The following is a 19497-nucleotide window of genomic DNA, read 5'->3' as shown; positions in this document are numbered from 1 at the left end:
CTCGTCAGATTCCTCTGGTGATAAATTTTTTAAATCCAGAATATGATCTTTATTACTTAAAGTGAAATCAGTACATTTGGTACACATTCTAAGAGGGGGTTCCACCATGGCTTCTAAACATAATGAACAAGGAGTTTCCTCTATGTCAGACATGTTTAAACAGACTAGCAATGAGACCAGCAAGCTTGGAAAACACTTTAAATCAAGTTAACAAGCAAAAAATAAAAACGGTACTGTGCCTTTAAGAGAAACAAATTTTTGTCAGAATTTGAAAAACAGTGAAAAAAAGCAGTAAATCAAACGAAATTTTTACAGTGTGTATAATAAGCTAACAGAGCATTGCACCCACTTGCAAATGGATGATTAACCCCTTAGTTCAAAAAACGGATAAAAAAAAACCCCAATATAGACGTTTTTTAACAGTCACACCAAACTGCCACAGCCTTGCTGTGGGCCTACCTTCCCCAACAAACGATTTTGGAAAGCCTAAGAGCCCTTAAGAGAGGTCCTACAGCATTCAGGGGACTCCTGGAGAAAGCTGGATGTCTCAGTCTGTAAAAGTTACTGCACAATAAAGCACTAAATTAGGCCCCTCCCACTCATATTAAAACAGTGGAAAGCCTCAGGAAACTGTTTCTAGGTAAATTTAAGCCAGCCATGTGGAAAAAAACTAGGCCCCAATAAAGTTTTATCACCAAAGTATATATAAAAACGTTTAAACATGCCAGCAAACGTTTTATATTGTAAATCTATAAGAGTATTACCTCAGAAAGTAAGCATGATACCAGTCGCTATTAAATCACTGTATTCAGGCTTACGTTACCTAAATCTGGTATCAGCAGCATTTTCTAGCATTCACATCTTCTAGAAATGTTTTTAACTGCACATACCTCATAGCAGGATAACCTGCACGCCATTCCCCCGCTGAAGTTACCTCTCTCTTCAGTCATGTGTGAGAACAGCAATGGATATTAGTTACAACCTGCTAAGATCATAGAAATCACAGGCAGATTCTTCTTCTATTTTCTGCTTGGGACAAAATAGTACAACTCCGGTACCATTTAAAAACAACAAACTTTTGATTGAAGAAAAAAAACAACTACGTTTCACCACTTCTCTCTTACTACCTCCATGCTTGTTGAGAGTTGCAAGAGAATGACTGGATATGGAAGTTAGGGGAGGAGCTATATAGCAGCTCTGCTGTGGGTGATCCTCTTGCAACTTCCTGTTGGGAAGGAGAATATCCCACAAGTAATGGATAATCGGTGGACTGGATACACCTTACAAGAGAAATAGCATTGGTCCTTAAGGGAAGGAAATTGAAAAATGGCCTTGTCCTTAAGGGGTAAAACAAATATTAAATATATAAATTATTCTGCCTAAGCTCCAGTTTAATATTGCATTTGATCCAGTATTTTCTGCAGTTTCAAGTGTAATGTTTAATTGTTTGTGATTGATCATAATCTAAAATTAACAATGTCAGAATTCATTGATTCATTCACTTAGTGATGTCTGGCTGCTGAGGAGGTGGCTCTTCATGTGTACTACAGCTGGCTAGGGAGTGTAGTAAAATAGTGAGTGGGAACAATACAGTAGTATCGCACAGCTCATAACAGGAAATGACAACACAAGCAAGTTCACTCTCAAACATATACATTGCACAAATACTATTTACAAATAGTGTACATTGTTTTCTGACTACATTGGCACCTTAAAGGGACATAATACTCATATGCTAAATCACTTGAAACTGATGCCGTATAACTGTAAAAAGCTGACAGGAAAATATCACCTGAGCATCTCTATGTAAAAAAGGAAGATATTTTACCTCACAATCTCCTCAGCTCAGCAGAGTAAGTTCTGTGTAAAAAGGTATACTTCAGCTGCTCCCAGCTGCAGGTAAAAAAAAAAAAAAAAAATGAAGAAATGAACAGCAGCCAATCAGCATCAGCAGTGCTGAGGTCATGAACTCTTACTGTGATCTCATGAGATTTGACTTAACTCTCATGAGATTTCATAGTAAGCTTCCTTTACCCGATTGGTGAAATAATATGAGAGTTCACGAGGCTCATCCCCTAAGCTGTCCCAGGACAGACACACTAAAATGCTGCTTAGAAATCCTTTACAATGGGAGGTGGCTACTGAGGAACTTTTGAGGTAAAATATCTTTCTTTTTTACATAGAGATGTTCAGGAGATATTTTCTAGTCAGCTTTTTACAGCTATACTGCATCACTTTCAAGTGTTTAAACATTTGGGTATTATGGCCCTTTAATGCTTATTAAATGATAATGACAACTCACACAGATCTACTGATGGAGAGGTACATGCCTGACAAGAAAATGTTGGTTTATTCAGGACAGGAATATTTTATGATAAATTGCAATACTTTTTAAAAGGTCATAGTTAAAAGGGAAAAAACTGTTGACTACAATGCCCTTTTATACGTTACCTTCACATACTGGATCCGCATTACTCCAAGTTCCATCAGCTGTACAATCTCTATAAGGTCTGCTTGATATCATTCTGTACCTACAGAACATAACAAATAACATTACTTTATTACTAAGAATCATACTGACATTCCTACTTATAACCCACTAATTATTATCATCATTCATTTGTAAATACCTGCTATATTAAAAAAAATGTGCATTTGAATACAATATAAAAAGAACCACTAAATACAGTAGAGATGAATAATTTGCAAGTGCATCATAAAAAGACAATACAATAAAACTTAGGCCTCAATGACTGAAAGTGCTGCAATATATTCAAAGCAATCCACCTTGATGTGAACAGAGCCGCCAAAATATTCCAAGATACCGACATCTATATTAACAGGCGGCATCACAGAGAGACATTTTACTATACATTCCAATGGGCGGCAATGCTGGAGATAAATTTCAGCCATCAATAGCCCACCACAATAAACCTTCTACCATATTAACCCTGAAATCGCCAATAGCCCACAACAATAAAACATAATTTATGTAAGAACTTACCTGATAAATTAATTTCTTTCATATTGGCAAGAGTCCATGAGCTAGTGACGTATGGGATATACATTCCTACCAGTAGGGGCAAAGTTTTCCAAACCTCAAAATGCCTATAAATATACCCCCAAACAGTCCAGAGTCCAGCACCCTTAAATGCCCAATGCACGCTGCAGGGTTCCTGCAAACCCCCAAATGGATACAAACAAAAGATGCAGCAGCATAAGTATTTTACCAATTTATTCTGGCACAAACAAAGTCCACAACGTTTCGGGTGTTACCCCTTAATCATGTGAATACATAATGGCACTTGAATCTGTCCTTATATACCTATACACAGGTGTAATCAAATAGTAATTAACAACTTGTTAGTAATTCTACAACTCCTCAATAGTGTTACACCCTCTAGTGGTTATTTCATGTCATTACAACATTAAATTTACATATTTTCATTATCCTTCAACAAATGGTATAAAAAGAACAAAGTGCACAAAAAATTACTTAAAAACAAATTTAAAATCATGGAAGGCAGATATTATCACGAATCACATCAAACTTAGAGGAGTACTATCCATTTAACAGAATCTGGAAAATCCTAAAAAGTTTTCTAATAAAAAAGGGTCCAATCTAGGTCTCTATTCATCCCTTTTGGCAACAAAGTCCCCAACTTAAAGATCCAAAAAGCCTCTCTTTTCTTTAATAAGTTTTCCCTATTACCTCCTCTCCTAGGTCTATGTACCTGTTCTATGATCTGAAACCTGAGTTGAGAAATGTCATGTTTAGCCTTAATAAAATGATGGGCAACAGGGGCCTCTAAATCCCCCCTCCTGATACTAGATTTATGTTCATTCATTCTTTCACAGGCTTTACGTGTCGTCTCACCCACATAAAAGAGCCCACATGGGCATTTGATCAGATAGATTATGTATTCACTATTGCAAGTGCAAAAACAATTTATATCAAATTTTTTTCCGGTATGTGGGTGAAAAAACACTGCACCTTTAATCATGTTACTACAACTAAAGCAACCCAGACAGGGATAGCAACAATTATTGGCCCTAGTAATATATCTGGTGCCCCCTGACTTAGCTGTACCAACATCACTGCTAATAAGCTTATCTCTAAGGGAGGGTGCCCGTCTGAATGCAGGCATAAAAAATTCTTTAAAGGCCTTTATGTCAGGATTGCACTCAAACAAAATATGCCAATGTTTCCTAAGGATACTAATTACTTTATTACTGTGTTTATTGTATTCGGTGACAAAAGTAATTCTGTCACCCTTATTCTTATCCTTATTGGCCCTTTTGTGGTGAAGGATGTCATGTCTCGTCCTAACATCTACCTTATCCAGATTGGATTTAATCACTGTATCAGGATAGCCCCGTTCTCTAAACAACTGACCCATTTCCTTGAGTCTTTGGCTAGACAAATCAGGATCAGATACAATTTTCTTAACTCGCAGAAATTGGCTATAGGGAAGAGAATTCAACAGTGCCGGTGGATGGGCACTCTCATATCGCAGCAAATTATTGCGATCAATCTTTTTCTTATATATGTCAGCCTTCAAAGAATTCTCTTCCCTATAGATAGAAGTATCAAGGAATTCTATACGCTCTTCACTCCAAGTTAGGGTGAATTGTATATGTCTAGAGCAGCTATTAAGGTCGTTAACAAAATTAAGCAGGGTTCCAATGTCGCCCCTCCACACCCCAAAGATGTCATCAATATAGCGCCACAAGGTGGCGCCATATTGTTGAAAGGCTAAATTTTCATAAACAAAGTGTTGAGTGTTCTTCATACATATTCATATATATATATATATATTATAACCATCCTGAAGAAACAAACGTTCCATTATGATTTTGGAAATTACTCTTAGGAGAAGAACTAGAGGCGGGAATATATAAGCAGGTTGATAATTCCAAGGAAGTGACAACGCATCCACTGCTTCCGCCTGAGGATCCCTGGATCTGGACAGATACCTGGGAAGTTTCCTGTTTAGATGAGAAGCAATCAGATCTATTTCTGGAAGCCCCCATATCTGAACAATCTGAAGAAACACATCTGGATGAAGAGACCATTCTCCCGGATGTAAAGTCTGGCGACTGAGATAATCCGCTTCCCAATTGTCTATACCTGGGATATGAACCGCAGAGATTAGACAGGAGCTGGATTCCGCCCATGCAAGTATCCAAGATACTTCTTTCATAGCCTGAGGACTGTGAGTCCCATCTTGATGATTGACATATGCCACAGTTGTGACATTGTCTGTCTGAAAACAAATAAACGATTCTCTCTTCAGAAGAGGCCAGAACTGAAGAGCTCTGAAAATCGCACAGAGTTCCAAAATATTGATTGGTAATCTCCCCTCTTGAGATTTCCAAACCCCCTGCACTGTCAGAGATCCCCAGACAGCTCCCCAACCTGAAAGACTCGCATCTGTTGAAATCACAGTCCAGGTTGGACGAACAAAAGAGTCCCCTTGAACTAAACGGTGGTGATTTAACCACCAAGTCAGAGATAGTCGAGTATTGGGATTTAAGGATATCAATTGTGATATCTTTGTATAATCCCTGCACCAAAGGTTCAGCATACAAAGCTGAAGAGGTCTCATGTGAAAACGAGCAAAGGGGATTGCGTCCGATGCTGCAGTCATGAGACCTAAAACTTCCATGCACATAACTACTGAAGGGAATGACCTAGACTGAAGGTTCCGACAAGCTGAAACCAATTTCAGATGTCTTGTCTGTTAGAGACAAAGTCATGGATACTGAATCTATTTGGAATCCCAAAAAGGTTACACTTGTCTGAGGAATCAAGGAACTTTTTGGTAAATTGATCCTCCAACCATGTTTTTGAAGAAACAACACAAGTTGATTCGTGTGAGATTCTGCAGAATGTAAAGACTGAGCAAGTACCAAGATATCGTCCAAATAAGGAAACACCGCAATACCCCGCTCTCTGATTACAGAGAGAAGGGCACCGAGAACCTTTGAGAAGATCCTTGAGCTGTTGCTAGGCCAAAAGGAAGAGCAACAAACTGGTAATGCTTGTCTAGAAAAGAGAATCTCAGGAACTGATAGTGATCTGGATGAAATGAAATAGGAAGATATGCATCCTGTAAGTCTATTGTGGACATATAATGCCCTTGCTGAACAAAAGGCAGAATAGTCCTTATAGTCACCATTTTGAATGTTGGTATCCTTACACAACGATTAAAACATTTTAGATCCAGAACGGGTCTGAAAGAATTCTCTTTCTTTGGTACAATGAACAGATTTGAATGAAACCCCAGACCCCGTTCCAGATATGAAACTGGCACAATTACCCCAGATGACTCCAGGTCTGAAACACATTTCAGAAAAGCCTGAGCCTTTACTGGGTTTATTGGAATGCGTGAAAGAAAGAACCTTCTCACAGGTGGTCTTACCTTGAAACCTATTCTGTACCCTTGAGAAACAATGTTCTGAATCCAATGATTTTGAATTGAACTGATCCAAACATCTTTGAAAAATCGTAATCTGCCCCCTCCCAGCTGTGCTGGAATGAGGGCCGCACCTTCATGCGGACTTGGGGGCTGGTTTTGATTTTCTAAAAGGCTTGGATTTATTCCAGAATGGAGAACGCTTCCAATTGGAAACCGTTCCTTTAGGGGAAGAGTCAGGCTTCTGTTCCTTATTCTGACGAAAGGAACGAAAATGGTTAGCAGCCCTAAATTTACCCTTAGATTTTTTATCCTGAGGCAAAAAAAGCTCCCTTCCCCCCAGTGACAGTTAAAATTATAGAATCTAACTGAGAACCAAATAATTTATTACCTTGGAAAGAAAGAGATAGCAACGTTGACTTAGACGTCATATCTGCATTCCAAGATTTAAGCCATAAAGCTCTTCTAGCTAAAATAGCTAAAGACATATACCTGACATCAATTCTAATGATATAAAAAAATGGCATCACAAATGAAATTATTAGCATGTTGAAGAAGTTTAACAATGCTATACACATTATGATCTGGTACTTGTTGCGCTAAAGCCTCCAACCAAAAAGTAGAAGCTGCAGCAACATCAGCCAAAGAAATTGCAGGCCTAAGAAGATTACCTGAACATAAATAAGCCTTCCTTAGAAAAGATTCAAGCTTCCTATCTAAAGGATCTTTAAAAGAAGTACTATCTGCCGTAGGAATAGTAGTACGTTTAGCAAGAGTAGAGATAGCCCCATCAAACTCTAATCTATCAGCCTGGCAAAGTGTACAGTTTCTTAAACCTTAAAGAAGGAGTAAATGAAGTACCCAAACTATTCCATTCCCTAGAAATTACATCTGAAATAGCATCAGGAACTGGAAAAACCTCTGGAATAACTACATGAGGTTTAAAAAACGAATGTAAACGCTTACTGGTTTTAATATCAAGAGGACTAGACTCCTCCATATCTAAAGCAATCAACACCTCTTTAAGTAAAGAACGAATAAACTCCATCTTAAATAAATATGAAGATTTGTCAGTGTCAATATCTGAGACAGAATCTTCTGAACCAGATAGATCCTCATCAGAGATAGAAAAATCAGAATGTTGGCGGTCATTTAAAAATTCATCTTATTTATGAGAAGTTTTAAAAGACCTTTTACGTTTATTAGAAGGTGGTATAGCAGACAGGGCCTTCTGAATAGAATTAGAAACAAATTCTCCTACATTAACAGGAATATCCTGAACATTAGATGTTGAAGGAACAACAACAGGTAATGGATTATTACTAATGGAAATATTGTCTGCTTTTGAAAGTTTATCATGACAACTAACACAAACTACAGCCGGAGGAACAGTTACCACAAGTTTACAACAAATGCACTTAGCTTTGGTAGAACCGACATCAGGCAGAAGCTTTCCAGAAGTAGATTCTGATACAGGGTCAGATTGCGACATCTTGCAATATGTAATAGAAAAAACAACATACAAAGCAAAATTATCAAATTCCTTAAATGACAGTTTCAGGAATGGGAAAAAATGCAAACAGAATAAGCCCCTGGTAACCAGAAGCAAAAAGAAACAAACACTGAAATAATGTCAAAAAAACTGGCCCCAAGTATGACGCCCACAATTGACAAATTTTTTGGAGCCAAAAACGTCTGCAACAAACACGAGCGTCATACATGACGCAACTACGTGAAAACTGCGTCAACTACGATGCCGGAAATGACGTCATTGACGTCAAACGTAATTCTCGCGCCAAAAATGATGCAATAAATTCTAGCATTTTTTGCAACCGCGAGCCTAACAGCCCGCAATTTAGAAGAAAAGTCAAATGGAAAAAAAATTTCAGGCAAGAATTTTTTTTTATTTATATGCATTTCCCAAAAATGAAACTGACAGTCTGTAAGAAGGAAATATACTGATTAACCTGAATCATGGCAAATATAAGTATAAAACATATATTTAGAACTTATACATATAAAGTGCCAAACCATAGCTGAGAGTGTCATAAATAAAATAAGACTTACTTACCAAAAGACACTCATCTACATATAGTAGATAGCCAAACCAGTACTGAAACGAGAATCAGCAGAGGTAATGGTATATAAGAGTATATCGTCAATCTGAAAAGGGAGGTAGGAGAAGAAATCTCTACGACCGATAACAGAGAACCTATGAAATAGATCCCCGATAGGATGACCATAGCATTCAATAGGCAATACTCCCTTCACATCCCTCTGTCATTCACTGCACTCTGAGAGGAAAATGGCAATAAACCTAATTAACCTATTAACTCCTAAACCGCCAACCCCCCCCGCAATAACTCATTTAATTACTAAGGCCCCTAACCTAACACCCCCTAAATTAACCCCAATACGAAGTTATACTTAAAATAATAAAACCTAACCTTAAATTACAAAAAAACTCTAAATAAAATTACAGAAAGAAATAAACAAAATTATATAAAAAAAAAAAAAAAATCCTAATCCCTATGAAAATAAAAAAGCCCCACAAATAAAAACACCCCCTAATCTAAACTAACAATAGCCCTTTAAAGGGCAGTTTGTAAGGTATTGCCCTAAGTTAAACAGTGCCCCTTAAAAGTAAAAAAAAAACACCTACCAAACCCCCCAAAATAAAAAAAAACTACCACTAAAAAATCCATAAACGTATGCTTCTTCGAATAGCTTGCAGAAATAGACATAAGGGGATGAAGTAACCTTTTAATAGTCATGTTATTGAGTACTCTTTACAGTTTGAGCATGGTAGAACAGGGTCCCTGTTGGGCGTTCCTGTTATTCTTGTTTTCTGTTACAAGTTTCAGTTCAGCTTCTGAGTGGACCTGAGGGTCCGTGAGGCATGGGGGATTGGTTCAGTCCTCTTTCGCCTCTCCAGCTGGTCGAAGCAGGTGAGGTACTTCAGTTGGTAAGATGCCCTGACTATAAAGGCCTCTTCAAAGATCCAAGGGTCACAGGTTAAATCCCAGCAGGGCCGAGACAGCCCTTCATCCTTCAAAGGTCGATAAGATATATATCACATTTGATTTAATGTATTTCTTGCACTGTGACCCCTTTTTGGCAGATTAAACTATAAAATTAATCAGATCCATCTTTGTGCTCTAGAAACTGAATTCATGGCTTCTGTGAGCTTGCGAACGTTACCAAAATACTATTTGTATACATTTGTATTTTAGTTGTTACTATAACCTTAGTTTAGGGGCACCCTCAAAGGCCTTGAATCATTACTTTTAGGGTGGTGGCAGTTGATGTTTGTGTTTGGAGAAGTGTAGGTAGATTTTAAGGGTTAATGGGGATAGCCGGTAGGCCCTAAGGGAATTGGGTTCTGGTAGCCAGCTGGAAATCCACTGAGGTTAACCCTTTAATGCCCACACTATCCCTGTTGTCAAAGTTTGGCAAGTTGCTCTGCTTATGACAAGAGGTAGACATTTAATCAATGAGATTTGGGATGGTATAGGTATGATTTGGTAGTTAACTTGGGTTAGTTGTAGGTCCTAAAGGAACTGGGATACGATAGTGAAGCCCTGGGAGTTTAACCCTTTAATGCCTGCACTCTTCCTGTTGTCACAGCTGGACAAGTAGTTCTGTGTGTGACAGAACTGAAGACAGGGGCTGATGTTTAACCCTGTCTGGAGTATATAGATTGTCAAGTTTAGTTAACCCTGTGTTGTATATTAGTGTTACTGGTTATAGTAATAGTGATTTGGGAATTAAAAGTATACTTTTTTCTCATATCTAGGCGATAGTGGGTTGAAGTGAATAGGGATTTGAGAGTGGTTAACCCCTAGTTACTCATGTCCTCTAGTGTCATGGGCAGCGGTGGTAATGGTGTAGTGAGTGTGCTACCCTGATCTGTGACAACTAGGCACTAGTGCCGGTAGAATTTTCCTGCCAAAAGTAGTCTCAGTAGAGGGAAAGACATCAGAGTGATAAAAACATATATTTTTTTTAAAAACTTAGAAAACGTGCGTAAGGAGGATCAGGTAGCTGGTTTGCAAATTTGTTCAACAGAAGCTTCATTCTTGAAGTCCCAAGAAACTGATTGAGTAGAATGAGCCGTAATGTATTCTGGGAAAGACTTCCCCGCTACAAGGTAAGCCTTACAAATCAATTGCTTCAGCCAAACCGCTAGAGAGACAGCTGTAGCCTTATGTCTCTTACTGGATACTGAAAAATAAAAAAAACCTTACTGAGGGGCGGAGCCTAGCCATGAACTGAGATGGCCGCTATTCCTTAGAGCTCTGTAGTCCCTTGTAGAAATTGCTTAAACTCAGAATGATTAAATAGGTTATTTATCTCTAAAAAACTTGGCAACCCCTAATATAATCCCTGGAACCCTGCGGCACATCACTTGGGGACGTCTGTGAGGCACACGCATACATTTTGCAGAGGACCGGGAATCTCCCGGCCACAGGAGAAGCACGCACCTGTTAAATAGCTGCTACAGGGCTCCGGACCTACAATCCACTACATCGGAGACCGGGGTGAGCAGACTTCCAAACAACCCAAGAGCCGGTGACCTCCGCAACCACCCCCGACCGCTCAGACAGCACCCACGTGGCCTACTAACATACAGGCAGAGGAGGCCCTGAGGCCTAGCGGCAGCACACGGGCAGAGCTGAGGAGAGACTGACTTTAAGAGGCCCCAAACGGGGCTCCCTCTGCCCCACCACGGAACACAGCGCCCGAGTGGGGACCACATCCACATAACCCGCCGGAGATACCGGTGGCGAGAGCCCTGCAACTAAAGGCCAAAAACGGACACCACTCTGAGGAGCAGGCTGCAACCTGATATACTCATCCCCCTAGAAGCTTGAGAGATATACCCCGGAGGGATCCGGGAGCAGAGAGTAACAACCAAAGAGGCCGGTGAGTTCCGGGAGAAACTGGGGCAGTGGGAATCACAGAGGGGTCAAATCAGACACACTTGCCCTCAAGAACACTCTGGGAAAACTCTAGTGCAGCTCTACAAAACCCACTACCTCACTAGGTCACTCTATAACCCATACCCTTGGGCAGGGGGCTATACATCGTGAGTCCACTCACAAGAACAGGCCGCAACCTTCTCATAAAAGAGGAGAGGTAAAAAATATAACAAAAAGGGGAGAGAGAGGAATAAAAAACAGCAAACAGAGCTGTAGATACCTAGTGTATATAGGTGAACATTGGGGACTATTATAACAATCGACTATGGCCAGTAGAAGGAACCTCAAACCACAAAAAAGCACACAATCCTCTATTATGGAAAACTATTTGATCTCGGCAGACACAACCCTGCCCCCCAATAAAACCATACATGCAGCAGAAGAGCCGTCTATTTCAGTTCATATGCAAGATCAAGACCTCAGCACACCAATACATCACTATCTCACAAAGAGCGACATCACTCACCTGTCATCTAAAGATGATATAAAGAATGCTATGCAGGACTTTAAGAACATGTTCGGGGAACTTAAAAAAAATATTATGGCTGTTGATAGTCGCGTAACTCAGGTTGAGGAGAAACAGGAAACTCTAAACACGGACGTGCAACAACATTCCAATCTCATACAGGCTCAAGAGGGCAATGTACGGGCCCTAATGGATCGTGTCGAGGACCTTGAAAATCGGAGCAGGAGGAACAACCTACGGTTGAGGGGCATCCCCGAGTCTGTAGACCCGCCTGCTTTACTACAATTTATCCAGGATTTTGTCAGATACCTCAAAGGCAACGACTCTGCGCAAGAGTTGCAGATAGAAAGAGCCCACAGGGCCTTACGCCCAAAACCCCCGAATAGAGCACCACCAAGAGATGTTATACTGAAAATTCTCTCCTTCAGAGACAAAGAAGAGGTCCTAAAACTGGCCAGAACTAAACACCCCATCACTTTCAGAGGAACAGAGATCCAGGTGTATTCAGATCTTTGCCCCACAACACTACAGAAGAGGAGAGACTTGCGACACATCACCATGGCATTGAGAGAGCGAAGGATTCCTTACCGGTGGGGGTTCCCCACCTGTCTTATAGCAACTAAAGACAACTCTACCCACATCCTCAGAACCCCGGAGGACCTTCCAGGATTTGCACAAGCACTTGGCCTTGATATTGGTCTCCTCCCGGACGAAGTAGCTGTCCCACGGAATAATCAGGGTGGGAGACTAAGAGAAAATCAATAAACCAAAGAGTGACTCTTTTTAGTTCCCGGACCGCACCTTCTTTTTTCTTTTTTTTTTTGTGTGGTCATGCTTTTTTTTTTCTTCTTTTCTCTTCTTCCTGCCACCGGGACAGAGTAATGGACCTTTCTGATGAACCCTCAGGTCGTATGTTACTGTGAATACCAAAGCTTAATATACTATGCATATGTGTATCTGTTGTACCCACTTATTCGCTAATGCATCTTACCCCTTATTGTAGAATTTGTATGTATCTACCCCTTAAAAAGGGTATATGTCCTAGCAGAGAATGAGAGAAATCAATGTTTGTAAAGGTTTTATGATGTTCTGATGTGCCAGGATATGCAATGTGTACACTTTGATAGGTTCTTAACTAGGCACACATAGATAAGAAAACACAACTCACAACATACAGGGGAGCCTAACCCATTAGAAGTATCGACAGAATAAGGGCCGCTCATCTGCGGCACTAGGCTTGTGTGCCCTCCTAGAATTCCCTAGCAATACATTCCATATAAATCAACCATCTGATATTACTCCTGATCCTAGCAGATGGTGGTGTGACATGCCGTTAACTTAAACCCTTTACTACCCGGGGGGAATGGCTGGCAGAATGCATATCTCCCACTAAGTAACAATAGGCTTCATCCAGGCTGGGAGCATCACTCTACTGACTAAGATGAGACTAACCCATCAGGAACCAAGAGAGAATGTAAAAGGGGGGCTACCCATCCACAGCCTTAATTTAATGTAATGCCGCAAAATCAGATTTTGTTGTGTAGGAGAAGCGGGGTATAGATCTCACTGTTCAATACTTAACATAGGACATACCTATACCTGAGAGCAGGAGCGCCATAACATTCAAGGCCCTCTGTCCCGGCCCTAAATTTTATAGGGGACCGCCCAAGTTCCACAGTTAGTTAACACGGATCATTCTGAGTTACAAAGATTATAGTACTAAGTTATATATAATGCAATTCATACAGGGACAACTATCCCTGCTTGACAAAGTAGTTGAGATTGTTTATTGTTCTAACAGAACCGTTTTGTTTATTGTTATAACTACAGTTTAATTGCATTGATTTATTTGTGTATAACACAATTTGCTACTAAACTTGTCCTTCTCTTGAGAGGACACTTTCTTTCTCCCTCTCTTGTCTCTCCCATAGTCTGTTCTGTTTCTTTCTTCTTCCTCTCTCTCCTCTCCCCTCTCTTACACTTAACTTTCCCCCTTCCCACTCACATACCCCCTCCTTAGCACACACAGAACTCTTTTATCTTTCGCCCTTCCCTCCCTTTTTTTTTTTTTTTTTTTTTTTTTTTTTTTTTTTCTTCTTGCTCTCTCTCCTCTCTCCCTCTACTCATCCCTAGTGAGAACCCCCCTGACTCCCCCTCGGCCCCCGAACCAAAATGGCGCCTCAACGGATGAGACACAGGTCACATCCAATTGAGCTTATCACTATAAACACAAAGGGACTCAATAGCCCTAATAAACGCTCCATTGTATTAAAAGACATGCAAAGAATGGGTGGAGATGTAATATTTCTTCAAGAGACCCACTTCTCGGCTACATGTGAACCAAGATGGTTCAACCGCCAATATCCAACGGCATACTTCGCATCCGGCCCAGTGAAAAAAAACGGGGTAGGTATACTCTTTAGCGAGAAAATGCCCTTTCAATTGTCGCAAGCCCACAGGGACCCAGAAGGCAGGTATCTAATACTCACCGGCTCCTTATTTGGGAGGCCAATAACGCTTGCAAATGTATACAGCCCCAATGTGTCCCAGCACCTCTTCTTACAGAAGGTTACACGTAAAATCCTTGAGAACCAGATAGGTGTTCTCTTCTTGGGGGGGGACCTCAATGCCCCTCTTGATCCCTCCCTTGACACCTCCAATGGCGTCTCCAGCGCCCCTCAGAAAACCCTGAAGCGCATGGCAGCTTCATTAACGCAGATCGCGGTTCATGACATATGGCGCACACACCACCCTCTTGATAAAAATTATACTTTCTATTCGCACCCACATAGAAAGTATTCTAGAATCGATTACCTGTTCACTGACTCAACGGGTTTAATAATCACTAAAAGCAGTAATATTTCTGCTATCACCTGGTCAGATCATGCTCCAGTGGGATGTTCTATACAATGGCCCAGCACCCCACTTACTCCCTTTATGTGGAGACTAGAGGACACGTTACTGGATGATCCGGTATTCAACTCTGACATCCGGAAATCCCTGATCGAATTCTTCCGCATCAACTCTGACGACCAAATGAAAGATACCACCATCTGGGAGGCACACAAATGCACTATCAGAGGCCTATTGATTAAGCGGAAAGCAAGGCTTAAAAGACTGCGAAAAGAGCGTTATTCCGCTCTTTTGTCTCAAATTGAAAACTCAGAACTTTTACACAAGGCGAACCCGCATGACGAGGTCGCATTGGCCCGACTGACCAAAGCCAGGGAAACTTTACTGCAGTTCTTGCAAGAAGAATACCAGAAACAGGCTCTCATGATGAGACAACTGTTTTTTGAGCAGGGGGACAAGCCCGGTAAGCTCCTTGCCAGGGCACTGGCGAGGAAGAGATTAAAGGCTTATGTGCGTCATGTGAAGGATAAAGAGGGAAGGGAAAGAGTGGACGGAGAGTCCATAGCAGAGGTCTTCAGGGTATATTACAATTCCTTATACAACCTACATGACTCCGACCGGCAGGGAGGGGACAACTCCTCTCAAAGCCGGGAAAAAGAAGACATTCTTCAATATCTTGAGGAACTTGAGCTTCCCAAACTTACAAATGAGGATATGAACTCTCTGGAATCCCCATTCACAAAAGAGGAAGTCCAAAAGGCCATTAAGGATCTTCCCTCGGGTAAGGCCCCGGGACCAGATGGCTTTGGCTTAAAATACTATAAACACTATATAGATATTCTTGTCCCGGAACTAACCAATATGTTCAATTCATTGACGGAGGACCCGGTTCTTCCGGGCTCCATGTTAGAGGCCTACATTACGGTTCTCCCCAAGCCAGGAAAGTCCCCGGATAGACCGGAGAATTTCAGGCCCATATCTTTACTTAATTCAGATGTAAAGATCCTCGCGAAGGTCTTGGCCACACGTCTGAACAAATTCCTCCCAGACCTAATTTCAACCGAACAAGTCGGATTCATACCCGCACGAGAAGCCAGAGATAACACCCTCAAAGTCCTACAGTTAATAACCTACGCACATGCTCATGACAAACCGCTCACTCTGGTCACAACAGACGCAGAAAAAGCGTTCGACCGAGTCAGTTGGTCATTTATCCGGTTAACCCTACAAAAATTCGGCTTCGGACCTAGTTTCACGAACAAAATAATGTCCCTCTACTCAGCCCCAAATGCAAGGGTGAGAGTAAACGGCATCCTCTCGGAAGCCTTCTTCATCAAGAATGGAACGCGACAGGGGTGCCCCCTCTCGCCGCTTCTGTTCGCCCTCACCCTTGAAACACTGGCAAGTAAAATCAGAGCTAACGCGGCGGTGAAAGGGATTACGGTGGGCAACGTTGAGCACAAATTATCCATGTATGCCGACGATGTCCTCCTTACAATATCAGACTCGTCTGACTCCTTAAAAGCAGCGCTAGCGGAGTTTACGGCATACGGGAAAGTTTCAAACTTTCTCCTTAACCCTCTAAAATCTGAGATTTTAAATATAACTGAACCGACAGAAGCCTTTGCCGCTCTAGGCTCTAATTGCCCAATCCAGATTGCCACACATAAAATCAAATATTTAGGAATTACACTCACGTCCAACATAGCAGAAATAATAAGCCTGAATTATAAAAATATCTGCAATGAGATATGTAGGGATCTCTCCAACTGGAAAAAAAAAAACAATTTCTTGGATGGGCCGCATAGGGGTGGTCAAGATGAATATCTTACCAAGGGTGCTATATATTATGCAAACGATCCCTGCTGCGGCGGCATCCCCCTACATCCAACAAATCCAATCAGCTATGGAGGCTTATATATGGAATGGGACAAAACCACGTATCAGAAAACAAACACTATATCTGCCTAGAAACAGTGGAGGTCTTGGGATCCCCCTACTGAGGGAATACCAAAGAGCTATCTCCCTCCAGAGGATTGTGGAATGGTGCAGGAACTCCAACAACAAGAGGTGGATACAACTGGACAATGAGATCCTCAAACGTGGAAATGTGGGATCTCTTGCGTGGGTCTCGGCGGGGAAGCGACCGGACCCAGTTATAACACACCCCATGATAGCTGATACTCTCAAAGCCTGGGATAAAATACTGGCTGAGGGCAAGTATGTGTCCACCCTTGAATCACCAAATATCCCGATAAGGGAAAACCCAGATCTGGGCATGGAAATTAAACCACATACTCAGGGGAGCTCCTATAAACTGGCAGACATAACCATTTCCAATATCTTACAACAAGGCAAACTTAAACCACAGGCCGAGTTGGAGGAATGGGATAGGACCATATTTACATCATGGTTCAGAGTTGCACAGATGGCTCACTATCTTGAAACACGCAAGGAAAAAGGAGCGCTGACTAGAGACAGAACTCTATTTGAACTACTGTGCACTCTACAACAAACACCTACCCACCTCATATCGCGACTCTACAAAATCTTACTGACAAAGGGAGGATCCTCACTCCCATCATACACCACTACCTGGCAGACCGAGTTCGAAATAAAATCTCACCCAAAGAGTGGACGAAGATCTTTGAGAGAACCAAAAGGGCCTCTATATCCGCGAAAATACAAGAAATGCATTATAAATACCTTAGCAGGTGGTACTTAACCCCTCAAAGGTTACACAAAATCTATCCTCACTCAAGTGGGGAGTGCTGGAGAGGCTGTGGAGAGGAGGGATCTCTCCAGCATATCTGGTGGACGTGTCCACACATACGACCTTTCTGGGAGGAGGTGCTGGGAGAAATGAGCAAAATTCTGAATGTTATACTTCCCCCAAACCCAACATACTTAATCTACCACGAGCTACCTAAGATCACGAGGGCAGATAAATACTCATTGCTCATTCTGATGCTAAATGGAGCAAAAGCGCTCATCCCAGCTTACTGGAAAAGCCCACAAGTCCCTAGCGTTCAGGAGTGGAGAGCTAGAGTGGGGGATCTACTAAGATTGGAACGCTACCACTACCTAAAAACCGGTAAACTAACTACACACGAGATGATGGTACTAACATGGGAAGGTAGGGGATTGTAGATTCCTAGCCCCCAGAGGTAACCCGCGCTGACTCACATCTGCTAGCTGAACCCAGTAGACCTCCCTCCCCCCTTTCTCCCCCCCCCCTTTTTTTTTTTTTTTTTTTTTTTCTCTCCTTCTCCACCCCCCATTTACCCCCCTCTCTTTCTCCCCACTACCACTTCTTCACCCCTGCACTCATCTGAGTGCAATCATCAGGATTTCAGATATACCCAGCTCTGTGTAAAATTTCTGCTGGGAATCTTCAGTGACACTAAAACGAGAATACCTGATGTATAAATTGTTAGTATATAACTTGTTTGTATTGCTGGATGTTTTGTTTTTTCTTTTTTCTTTTATTTATTTTTAGCAGCTCACTTTAATTAGTGAGAGAACAAGCTCAAAATCAATGGACCAAAGTAATACACTCACTGACAAGAGTGATACCTTCAATAAAAATACTCAAAGACTGCCACCCTTCACCCTAACCCCAAATGACCACAGCAGAATGTAATGACTTTCGGGGAGGGTTGGAACTTTCACAACATATTTTAAATCTGTTTATATTGATCTGGCATAACCACTTTGTACTGTTCAACTCTGTATAACTCATATCAATGAATAAAGCTTGTTTGAAAAGGGAAAAAAAAAAAAAAAAAAAAAAAACCTTACTGAATATTGTTTGAAGTCGTTACTGCCTTCTAAGAAAAAAAAAACTTTAGGGCCTGTGCCACATCCAGATTATGCAAGAGAAACTCCTTAGAAATTGTAGGAGCTGGACATAAAAAAGGAACTACAATATCTTTCTTGATGTTATCTGAAGAAAACATGTATAAGAAGCCATGAATTCTCAGAATCACCTTATCCTGGTGAAAAAAATCAGGTACGACGAGAGAGAGAGAGAGAGAGAGAGAGAGAGAGAGAGAGAGAGAGAGAGAGAGCATAAAGCTCAAAACCCTTCTGGCTAAAGAAATAGAATGTTCTAAAATAAAAGTTGAATATCCATACAGACCATGCATAGGCTCGAAGGGAGGAGCCAGCAAAATCCAAATTAAGGTTCCATGGAGGAAAAACTGTTATTCTAATGAAAACGTCCCACCAGTAAAGAAATGCATTCCATACCTTGTGGTATTTAGTCTGCAAATCAGAATCCAATCCTCGGTCAGAAATTGCAAGCTATAGTACACGGATGAGAAGGGAGGGACAAGACAGAGACCTAAACGGAAGGCACCACTGCTTGAAGAACTTTCCTCCCAAAAACAGCCTCAGCCGAGGCAAAGGTATCAAATTTGTAAAATTTGGAAAAAGTATGAAGAGACGACCAAGTTGCAGCTTTGCAAATCTGTTCAACAGAAGCATCATTTTTGAATGCCCATGAGGAAGCCACAGCCCTAGTGGAATGAGCCGTAATTCGTTCAGGAGGCTGCTGTCCAGTAGTCTCATATGCAAAACGGATGATACTCCTCAGCCAAAAAGAAATAGAGAGGTAGCCGTAGCTTTCTGACCCCTACGTTTCCCTGAAAAAAACGACAAACAAGGAAGATGATTGACGAAAATCCTTAGTCGCCTGTAAGTAGAACTTCAAAGCACGGACCACTTCCAAATTATGTAACAGACGCTCCTTCTTAGACGAAGGATTAGGACACAA

General features: G+C 41.2%; 1 protein-coding gene across 1 annotated transcript in view; it reads right to left on the bottom strand.

The window, feature by feature from the left end:
• LOC128653414 (membrane cofactor protein) overlaps positions 1-19497 on the bottom strand; it is a 433404-nt gene that overhangs the window by 215202 nt on the left and 198705 nt on the right. Inside the window, exon 5 of the mRNA XM_053706682.1 lies at positions 2452-2531. Coding sequence (XP_053562657.1) covers positions 2452-2531 — 80 coding nt within the window. The remainder of the gene's footprint in view (positions 1-2451; positions 2532-19497) is intronic.

This window comes from Bombina bombina, chromosome 3, assembly GCF_027579735.1.
Source record: "Bombina bombina isolate aBomBom1 chromosome 3, aBomBom1.pri, whole genome shotgun sequence".
Classification (NCBI taxonomy): domain Eukaryota; kingdom Metazoa; phylum Chordata; class Amphibia; order Anura; family Bombinatoridae; genus Bombina; species Bombina bombina.
This window is presented reverse-complemented; position numbering and strand designations above follow the sequence as displayed.